Source organism: Micromys minutus (genome assembly GCF_963924665.1).
Source record: "Micromys minutus genome assembly, chromosome: 14".
Classification (NCBI taxonomy): Eukaryota; Metazoa; Chordata; class Mammalia; order Rodentia; family Muridae; genus Micromys; species Micromys minutus.
Genome location: NC_137983.1, coordinates 46,982,548 through 46,993,925, shown reverse-complemented (window position 1 = coordinate 46,993,925; position 11,378 = coordinate 46,982,548). Strand labels below are relative to the sequence as shown.

General features: G+C 36.7%; 1 protein-coding gene across 1 annotated transcript; it reads left to right on the top strand.

Annotated features, from left to right (window-relative positions):
* Nucleotides 1-4,629: 4,629 nt before the first annotated feature.
* Nucleotides 4,630-5,646, top strand: LOC308429594 (Golgi phosphoprotein 3-like). The gene has a single exon (XM_080928500.1). The coding sequence runs from the start codon at nucleotides 4,804-4,806 to the stop codon at nucleotides 5,638-5,640; it is 837 nt and encodes a 278-aa protein (XP_080784626.1). The 5' UTR covers nucleotides 4,630-4,803; the 3' UTR covers nucleotides 5,641-5,646.
* The last annotated feature ends 5,732 nt before the right edge of the window (nucleotides 5,647-11,378 follow it).

Sequence of the window (11,378 nt, the reverse complement as noted above, 5' to 3'; positions counted from 1 at the left end):
TCAAAATTTGTAGATGAGATGATATTATAAGTGACACATTAGAAAACTTCTAAACCTGGTAAACAACTTCACCAAAGTGGCTGGTTAGAAAATTGACTTGTACAAATCAATAACCTTTCTCTACTCAAAGGATAAACAGGCTGAGAAATAAATTAGAGAATCGACAGTCATCACAATAGTCTCAAAGAATATAAAATAGCTTGGTGTGACCATAACCAAGCAAGTTAGGATCTGTATGAAAAAGAACTTCAAGATTCTTAAGAAGGAAATTTAAAAAGACCTCAGAAAATGAAAAGAGCCCCCATTCTCATGTATTGAAAGGATCAACACAGTAAAAATGGCTATCTTGCCTAAAGCAATCTAAAGATTCTAAAAAATTCCAATTCAGTTCTTCATAGAATTAGAAAGAGAAACATGCAAATCCATTTGAAATACTGAAAAACCCAGAATAGCAAAAACTATATTAAACAATAAAATGAGAAAGAAAAAAACTATCAGGGGAATAGCTTCCCTGATACCAAGCTATATTAGTGATCGATCATGATTTTAAAAAATTAAAAAAAAAAAACATGATATTTGTACAAAGACAGGCAGGTAGATCTGTAGAATAGAATTGAAGACCCAAAAATGAAACCACATACCTATGGTCACTTGATCTTTGGCAAAGAAGCTAAAAATATCCAATAGAAAAAAGAACAGCCTATTCAACAAGTAGTGTTGGTTTAACTGGAAGCTAACATGCAAAACATGCAAATCCATTTTTTTTGCTCTCCTTTTACTTTTTTTTGTTTTTGTTTTTTTGTTTTTTTGTTTTGTCTTAAAGTATGTGTTTTATTCACATTAGCAAGCATGTATCAAGAACAGATCCTGTGTAAATGGCAGTATGATAGGCTATTTCAGGAGAAGAGGGGGCAGGAAGAGTGTAGAGGCCAGGGGAGATGAGGGAACCCAGGAGAACAAGGTCCTTTATTAGAAATTTATTTATTTATTTATTTATTTATTTATTTATTTATTTATTTAGGGTCTAGAAGATTTTATTTTATTTTTTGAACAACTTTACTTTAAAAAACAAAGATAAATGTACAAATTTGAAGCATTTTTGAATAAAAGTATACGGTTTGATAGTGTCCATTAAGGTCTTACTTGTTACAATGAGCATAAAGTACATGTAAAACAGGATGTAACCTATAATTAGTCAGAATTTTCTTGGTGTGTAAGGATTGAGCATAATGGTTTTTTTTTTTTTCTTTCTTTTTTTTTTCTTTGAACTTCACACAGTGTGTGAGTTGTTTCTGGGGTGTTCAGACCTTTCTGATGTTAGTATCCCATTATCAGTACATTTGGGAATACAAGGCTTAGATCCATTCCTATAACTGCCATTATACACGGATTTTAATTGATTAAACAGTATAAGTTAAGGGCCAGAAAGCAAACTCATTGTTCTTAGTTAGTTAAAAGGGTCATTTTTAGATTTGTCAGTTAGAAATGGCCAAGAGTAGTCAATGCTTCACAGTTCAGAAATGCTTTTTGTAGATATGTGGTTTTAAAAAAACATCAGAAATCCATAAATTATGAAATTTAATGTTATTTATCTTTTGTTGAGACATTTTGCTCCATACAGTTCAGATCTGGTGGATTTAATGAAGATATTGATTATCTCTACCTCTAGGTGAGGATTATACCTTGTTGTTAGGCAGCCACTAGGCAGAAACTGCCTATTTCATCTACAGACAAATACTGTCCAGAAAGGGACACATTTTACAGAGTATTCTATTGATAATATTTGCTGAGTCAAACTAGTCAGTCTTTCAAGATTTTTGTGTTTCTAAGACCTGAAAGTGATCCTGAGCCAGAAGGCTAAAGACTTGCACTCATATGTTACTAATGGTACTACTAGTAGAGATTCGTCTCTACAATGTGTCTCAGTTCTGGAAGCTCTGTTAGGCCTCTTATATTTGTAGATATTTGACCAATCTCAGATTTCTGATGGAGTTGAAGACTAATTCAGTTTTATAGAGTACACAAGCTAATTAAATTTGAGAAAACCTAGACATTTAGAATATTTTCAACTGGTAATAGTTGTACACAGCTTACATTTTAGGAAAAAGTTTTTTTTTAAGTAAATAGAAGAAATGATGTGTAGGCAGATTTCAAGGTGATATGCAATTAGACAGTATAGAATGGGTGGAGACAAAGTTCTGATTAAGAAAGAGTACGAGTAAACAGGGAGTAGGGAGGAGGAGGCATTATGAAACCAGATGGAGATGTTTCTTTTGGTGCATCTCTATATAAATAAGGTTGTATTCTAAGGGTTTCTATAAGTATATTTATCTCCTCAGTGCAAGCTTCTATTTCATGTGAATAATTCATTGCTTACAGTGTTTTTTATTACAGCTCTCTAAAATAGTTAGCAAAGCAGCAAGAGTACATTTTACCCACAATTATTGAACATACCCACACACACATTATTGTTTAATTAGAAATGACCTCTTAAATACCTCTGTAGACTTAGACTTATGAGTCAAGAGACATGCCTTATACTTTTGGCACAATATTCAATTAACTGTCACATAGTTGGTCTCAGCAGCACTCACTAAAACCTCCATGCTTAAAAAACCAGCCTCCTCATGTAAATGATAAATATTCATGTGTTTTCTCTTTCTCTTCTTTCTACCAGTGTCCAGTATTGAAGAGGTCATTGAGATTCCAGAGAGTGCTGAACCAGGACAATATGTCCCTCAAGTTGAAAGCCCTCCTAAGTATCATGATTGGGTTTTGGTTTGTACCCATCATTTTCATTTTATTATTATTTTATGTTCTTTTTGTTTTTTCTTCTCAAACCCTGGTGACCTCAGCTGTCTCACTTGCAGAAAGACACCTCCTCGTGATCACCAGAGAAGAGAGATATCTCTGTCTCTAAAATTGTGCTGAGTCATTTACATACTTTTGCAGTAAAGCAATTCTCTACTTAGTGAATTTAGAGTCTGCTAGAATACAAAGGTTTTTTTTCCTTCTGTAGGTTGGCATAGGTACTGTGATTTTTTTCTTGCATTCTGTATCATACAGTGATAGGTCTAAGTGAGAGTTTAGAGTAATGCACTAGTACATTTTCTCATGAATTGACAGCAGAAGTGCACAAGTGTGTGCACTTGAGTTTGGTCAAATGCTTCACAGAGAGAGTAGTTGGCAAATACATTTTTCACTTTTAAAGAAAACCATTCACTTAATTGTGTTTTATAAGTGATTTGAATGAATGTTTTTATGTGTGTACCTCTTGTCTGTGGAGACCAGAGTAGAGACCCAATTTCTCTAGCCAATTCCTAATTCTGGGAATCCTGAATGACATGAGGTGCTGTGTACGTGATAGAACCAAAACTGATCCTCTATAAAAGCATCACGTGCTCTTAACCACTGAACTATTCCTTCAGCCCAATATTTTCTTTAATCCTTAGATGACATTCATAAAGTGTGCAGATTTTTTTGTAGCCTATGTTACAAATCTCCCAAAATATTAACATTTTTCTATGTCCAGATTGTTTATAGTACCAAACAAACTGGTACGTAATTTTCTTGGATAATAATTCTGAGTTTCCCTTTTTCATTTTAAAGTTGTAAAGTTCAAGCCTGTTTTTTATTTTAGTGGCATTAGCAAAAACCTACCACATCCTGTTTTAGACAGAGCCATCTTTCTTCCCTACCTACTGCCACAGATAAGGAAGTTTCACCTACACATAGACAGTATTCAGGATTTTTAATATTCCAACATATGATATCACTTATGACAGCCCTACAAAAAGTTAGAAAACAGGGCTAAATATGGAGTGGCTAGACCAGAGACACAGAAGTTGTTTGAAAATGAAAGAGTTCTTCCTAGTTCATTGCTATTTCTTTTTGTAGTAAATATTTTGGATATATTCTTTATTTACATTATAAATGTTTTACTCTTTCTCTGTTTCACCTCCTATCCCATCCCCCTTCTCCTATGTCTATGATAATGTTCTCCCACCCGCCCATCAACTCCAGCCTCTCTACAGTGGAATTCCTTTACACTGAGCCATTGATCCTTGACATGAACAAGAGCTTCTTCTTTCACTGATGCCCAACAAAGCCATCCTCTGCTTTAAACATCAGGAGCCATGGTCCTTCTATGTGTACTCTTTAGTTGTTGGTTAATCTCTGGGAGATCTGGGTGTTCTGGTTGTTGATATATTTGTTCTCCTATGGGGTTGCAAACCCTTTCAGCTTTTTTAGTCTTGTATCCTTGCCCTCCATTAGGGGCCCCATGCTCAATCCAATGATTTAGTCAAGCTCTAGCAGAGCCTCTCAGAGGCCAGGTATATCAGAAACCTGCCAGCATGAACTTCTTGGAATCCTCCATAGTGTCTGGGTTTGGGCACTGTATATCGGATGGATCCCCATTAAAGTAGTTCCTAGATGGCATTTTCTTCAGTCTCTGTTCTCCACGCTGACTCTTTGTTTCCACTCTTGAGTATTTTGTCCCCCTTTGTAAGAAATAAAGAACCATCTAGATATTGGGAAGCGCAGCCGCCGCTGCCTCCGCTCGGGCTCCTGGGCTGTGTGGGGCCACAGCTGCGGGTTGAAGGTTCCCTTGTGTACCCCATCGGCGCCCAGCCTGCCGGCTTCGCCCAGACCCGGCTCCTCATGACTGCCTTCGGCCCCTCAGCTCACAGACATCGCCCCAGCTCCGAGAACTAACACGGAAGCTCCTGGGGCCGGGGCCGTGAGGGAGAGCCGCCTGGTCCCGAGTCCCTGTCGGTCCGGCGCGGCTCTTCTGCTGGAGCCATGACCTCGCTGACCCAGCGGAGCTCGGGCCTGGTGCAGCGGCGCACCGAGGCCTCGCGGAACGCTGCGGACAAGGAGCGGGCGGCGGGAGGCGGCGGCGGCAGCGGCGAGGACGAGGTGCAGAGCCGCCGCGAAGAGCAGGATGATGAAGACAAGGGCGACTCCAAGGAAACGCGGCTGACCCTGATGGAGGAGGTGCTCCTGTTGGGCCTCAAGGACCGAGAGGGTTACACATCATTTTGGAATGACTGTATATCATCTGGATTACGAGGCTGTATGTTAATTGAATTAGCTTTGAGAGGAAGGTTACAGTTAGAGGCTTGTGGAATGAGAAGAAAAAGTCTTTTAACAAGAAAGGTGATCTGTAAATCGGATGCTCCAACAGGAGATGTTCTTCTTGATGAAGCTTTAAAGCATGTTAAGGAGACTCAGCCTCCAGAGACAGTCCAGAATTGGATTGAGTTACTTAGTGGTGAGACGTGGAATCCATTAAAATTGCATTATCAGTTAAGAAATGTACGGGAACGATTAGCTAAAAACCTGGTAGAAAAGGGTGTACTGACAACAGAGAAACAGAACTTCCTCCTGTTTGACATGACGACACATCCTCTCACCAATAACAACATTAAGCAGCGCCTCATCAAGAAGGTACAAGAAGCTGTTCTTGACAAATGGGTCAATGACCCTCACCGAATGGACAAGCGCTTGCTGGCCCTCATTTGCCTAGCCCATGCCTCGGATGTTTTGGAAAATGCTTTTGCTCCTCTTCTAGATGAGCAGTATGATTTAGCCACCAAGAGAGTACGACAGCTTCTCGACTTAGACCCAGAAGTGTAGTGTCTGAAGGCCAACACCAGTGAAGTTCTCTGGGCCGTGGTAGCTGCATTTACCAAGTAACTGTCAGAATGCAATGTTTCCTTCTTCTCGTGTGAACCAGTAGTTTTTCTTCTATTGACTCTGGTTTTCTGCAGTTTGTACTTTCCCACACTAATAATTGGCTTTTGTTCTACAAAATGGTGGGTGGCTATTTCTTTTTGTATGTACGCAGGATTCTGCTGGTACAAGAGGCCTTCCTCTTTCTGTTTGTAACCAACCTTACTGCCATATTGGCACTCCACTCCCTGTTGCCATTCTCACTGTTTCCTGTTTCGGGTTTCTGGCGTACTTTGATTTTCAGAGTACCTTTAGTCACCCACCTCATGCACAGCGCTTGGATTACCTCAGCTTGAGTTTTCCCACATGTGCTTACTCACCTGGCCTTCTGCCTACAGTTTAGACAAGTCACAACAAGGCCTTCAACTCACCAAAGGTAAATATCTGTATCTATTAGGACATTTTATACATAGACCTCAGTTGAGATGTATACTTAGCAAAATTATTTTTAAATTGAAACAGCACAGTAAATACATAATATAAAATGCCCCTTGAATTTTTGCCTCCTATGTAAATCTGTTGTATGATTACAGTTGTTATAATTTTAGCTATTAAATCATAAAGGTCCAATTGTTTCACAAAGCCAGTTTGGGATGGGCTGCATTCCTCTTATGCTGTATATAGTTTGAATTATATATGAATCGCCCCTTCTTCTGGCCACCTCTGCCTCATTTTAGCATTTTGAAATATTTAATTGTGCATCTGGTGCCCCTCACCTGCTTCTTTCATTGTTATTTGATGGCAAAATAGACCTCTCCTCATGGAAGGAGAGAGGAGACTCCTTCGTGTGACTCTTTCAGGGCTGTTTGTGAGCTGTGCCCCTCATGATGGTTTACCTGTGCATCTCTTTGGGGACTTTTATTTTTCCTTAACTTTTCCTATTTTTACGATTGAGGAGGCTTGTGACCAGTACTAATCTTGAGTACAGTTTTTTGTTTTGTTTTGTTTTTCCACTTCTCTGTCCTCAAGTAAATTGACGTCTGCTCTGAAATAGCATTTATCTACTCATCTTTTCTTGGAGAAAAGAAAATCAGATATCAGTCCCAGCAGATGTTGCATGAAAATTGGTAGCAAGTAACGACTACAACTCAAGACAATTAAGAATTTTCTAACAGAAAGCTCTGCTATGTTTTAATTTTTATATACAATTATGATCATTAGCACACCATAAAACTACAAACCTCTGCTTTTTAATGTTGATTTTATTCATTATCACTGTTTATTTACTATTGGTTTCATAATGTAAATACTATACATTGAACAAATTAAATGTCAAATTTTTATTACTATAGTTCATGTTAATAGTGGGGCTTTCAGGAGTCTAGAAACTTTTGGTTAACATTTGATGCAAAAATACTAGATGCGTATAACTTTAGAGTTGAATATTAAGGGACTCCCTAATATGTATACTATCTTTTTATCTAGGGTAATAAATAAACTATGATCTTGAAAGTGCCTGAAAAAAAAAAAAAAAAAAAAAAAAGAACCATCTAATTTTTGGTCTTGCTTCTTCTTGAGCTTCATGTGGTCTGTGAATTGTATAATGGGTATTACTAGATTATGGGCTAATATGCACGTATCATTGAAAGCATACAATGTGTTTTTATGTTTTTTTTTTTTTTTTTTTTTTTTTTGTGATTGGGTTACCTCACCTAAAATGTTCTTTCTAGTCCCATCCATTAGCCTAAGAATATCATGAAATCAATGTCAGATGAATAGTACTCCATTGTGTAAATGTGCCACATTTTCTATGTCCATTACTCTGTTGAAGGATATCTGGTCTCTTTCCAGCTTCTGGCTATTATAAATAAGTCTGCTATGAATATGTTACAGCATATGTCCTAGTTATAGGTTAGAGAAAATTTGGGATATATGCTCAGGAGTGGTATAGCAATGTCCTCAGATAGTACTATATCCAGTTTCCTAAGAAACCACCAGACTGATTTTTAGAGTGCTTTTACCACCTTGCAATTACACTAACAATGGAAGATTGTACCCCTTTATCCACACCCTCACCAGCATCTGCTGTCAACTGAGATTTTGATCTTATCCATTCTTAAGGTTGTAAGGTCAAATTTCAGCACTGTTTTGATTTGCATTTTCTTGATGACTAAAGATATAAACATTTTTAGGTGATTCTCAGCCATTTGCTATTCCTGTCTTAAAAATTCTTTGTTTAATTTTATACCCCATTTTTCAAAAATTTATTGGATTCTCTAGAGTCTATTTTTTGAGACCTTCATATAGAGTGGATATAGACCCTCTATCAGTTGTAGAATTGTTATAGATTTTTTCGTAATCTGTTGGTTACCATTTTGTTCTATTGATAGTGTCCTTTACCTTACAGAAGCTTGGCAATTTGATTAGGTCCTATTTGTCATTTCTTAATCTTAGAGAATAAGCCGTTGGTGTTCTGTTTAAGAAATTTTGTCCTGTGCCCAATATGATAGGCTCTTCCACACTTTCTCTTCTATCATATTCAGTGTATCTGATGTTATGTGGAGGTCCTGATTCATTTGGACTTGATCTTTGTACAAGGAAATAAGGATGGAATGAGTTGCATTCTTCTACATGCTGACCAGCAGTTTAACCAGCACCATTTATTGAAAAAAATCTGTTGGTTTTTTTTCAATGCATAGTTTTAGCTCCTTAGACAAAGATCATAGTTGTGTGCCTTAATATTTTGGTCTTCAATTTTATTCCATGGATCTAACTGTTTCTGTACAAATATCATAGTTTTTTTTTAATCATGATTGCTCTGCAATACAGCTTGAGGTCACAGATGGTGATTCCTCAAGGAGTTCTTTATTATTGAGAAAAGTTTTTGCTATCCTGGGTTTTAATTATTCCAAATAAATTTGCAAATTGCTTTTTCTAATTTTATGAAGAACGAAGTTTGAATTTTAATAAGGTTTGACTTGAATCTGTAGATTGCTTTTCAAGGACGATGATTTGATTATATTTATCTGCCAATACATGAGAATGGGAGATCTTTCTATCTTTGAGATGTTCTCAGATTTTTTTCTACAGAGACTTAAAGTTTTTGTCATACCAATCTTTCACTTGCTTGGTTACAGTAACACCAGTGTATTTTATATTATTTGCAACTATTATGAGGAGTGTATTTTCCCTATTTTTTCTCACCTATTTATCCTTTGAGTAGTGGAAACTTACTGATTTTTTAAATTTAATTTGAAGACCAGCCTCCGTGCAGATGTTGTGTATCAGTTGTAGGAGCTATTTCAAATTTCTGAGGTCACTTAAGTCTACTATCATATCATCTGGAAATAGTGATAATTTGAGTTCTTCTTTTCCAATTTGTAACATTTTGACCTTTTTTGTTTTCTAATTGCTCTGCTAGATCTGCTACTACTATACTCCAAAGAATGAAAGTTGAACTCCAATGGCTTCTGAAACCTTGGATCTTGTCCTGGACCCATTAGTGCATAAGAGAAATCTAGAACTCCACTTTCCTTACAAGGATTAGGACTCAGCTAATCCAAAGGAGGTTCTGGGTAAGATGAGGTTGAGAACTTATTTCTTCTTACGACTTCCTGCACTGCATCCTAGACTCTTAACACATATTGAGTGATCACTTCTGCACTTCTTTTGGGTCACAAGCTATCATGTAAAAACTCAACATAACTCACAGATACCATGAATAATCAACTCTATTTCTTTAGCAGAGATCATACATGTGAGTTATTACTTGTGATAACTAGTAAATAAAATCAGTTTCATCAGATATTTCTAGAGAATACAAGATATTTGTTGGTGGTATTTCATCAAATCCAAGAGAAAAATTTAGCAGAAGAAGAGACCAAGAAGAAGTTCTACAGAGGCAATCTGTCAAACAGATGTCTTTCAACCTCAATCTCCTATCAGATATTAAGCAAGGAAAACAATTAATCCCTGTAAATGACAAAGTATCACTCAAAAGACAGAAGTTAAGGTGAAAAAATGAAAAATGGTAAAAACAGGAAATGTGGCCAAAGCCTTCTTACTTAATCTTTAGTGTCTCTGAATAAGGCAAATAACCCTTGCAAAGTTCTATTACTAACCAGGCATTGTGGTAGCATCTGTCCCAGTAAACCTCTTGAATCATGTTTGTTTTATTTCAGTTATTAAATGGCTTTCTTTTTACACAATTTGTTGTCATTTTTATTGTTGTTGTTGCTATTGTTTTGATATTTTATCTCTTAAATAGACTTTCTCTTTAATTTTTACTGTATTGCTCATTACATGGATTCACTGATATTCCTCTCTTTCTCTGAATGAGACTGCTGTGAAAGAATATATGCCTTATCACATTAAAAATGTATTTTGAATGTGTCCATCTAAATTAGAGGCAAAAATAAAAGAAGAGTGCAGACCAGGACAGTAGCACCATTTGAGCTTCTTCATTTTATCTTTTATTTTTTTGAATACTGTGCTCCTCTTTGCATTTCTCAAAACTGGAGTCAGTGTTTTGTCTAAAACACCTGCATTTAAGAGTCTGACACTGGCATTGCAGAAACTCTTCACTGAGCATCATGGGTATATGTCATGTAACTTTCAGGTCACAAGGTGAGCAGTAATTTTATTTTTCTTCATTCTCGGTGCACTGAATGAGCAACATGTATCACCCTTTATATATAACCCAAAGACTCAAGTCAGTCAAGTGAAATGTAGAACTATTACAACAGTGGCCTGGCAAGGATTGGTTAGGTTTGGTGACTACAGAGAGCATAAGGCATTAAATAATGGAATAATCTGTGAGTGACAACTACAAAAACACTTTGTCATGTTGGCTTCACAACAGTCAGCAGCATGATCAACTACCACAAGTACACTGTGCATGATTATTACAAAATATAAGCCAAATTACTTTGCTTTTAAGTTCTGTTGTATATTTACATGTATTCTGTGAATATAATGATATATCCTGGAATTTTTCTACTTGTTAAAAAAGTGCAGAAATCACTAAATTCTGCCAATTGAAGAGAAATTCACTTTTTAAAGTAGAGTAAGAGAAAGTAATCACAATAAATAATTTAAAGCAAGAGAAATTGAAGGTTGTTTATTGTTACTTAATTCATGTCACTTAAAAGTAAAAGGTGTAGAATCTTCTAAATGAGCATAGCACATCGCTGGATGTTTCCTCAATGTGATAAACTCTGTCACACTGGCTTCTGCAGAAAAACCCACACTGGCTTCATTCTGAAAACCTCTGTCCTTTGAACTCAGTTCACTGGAGACATGATAAGGCCATTTTACCTTTGTAGCCAAGAAGGATAAGAATCATAAGTCTCTCTCCATAAGGGTGATTGATACTAACTTGAATCATGCAAAAAACTGATTATCAGGTCCTCCTGAAATTATGACTGGCTTAGGGTTCACATTTACTGAGAAGAGCAGGCTCTAAAGTAAAAGTACAAAACCCCTTTGTTCTGTTGGATTATTATAAAAACAATGCCCAGATAGCATTTTCCAGACTTCTGAGAGGTAAATATTAAAGCAGATGGTAAATAGGGAAGATAGTAGACCCCTTTATCATTATCAGTGGTGGACGGATGTCATTGAATACACATAGAAACATCATAATGGAGGTTTTGAAGACAAGAGAACATCAAAGTGACCTTGAGTACAACAGCTGGGAGTAG

Bases quoted from the DNA above. Each gene is read 5' to 3' on its own strand.
- LOC308429594 (XM_080928500.1), top strand. From the start codon at position 4,804: ATGACCTCGCTGACCCAGCGGAGCTCGGGCCTGGTGCAGCGGCGCACC.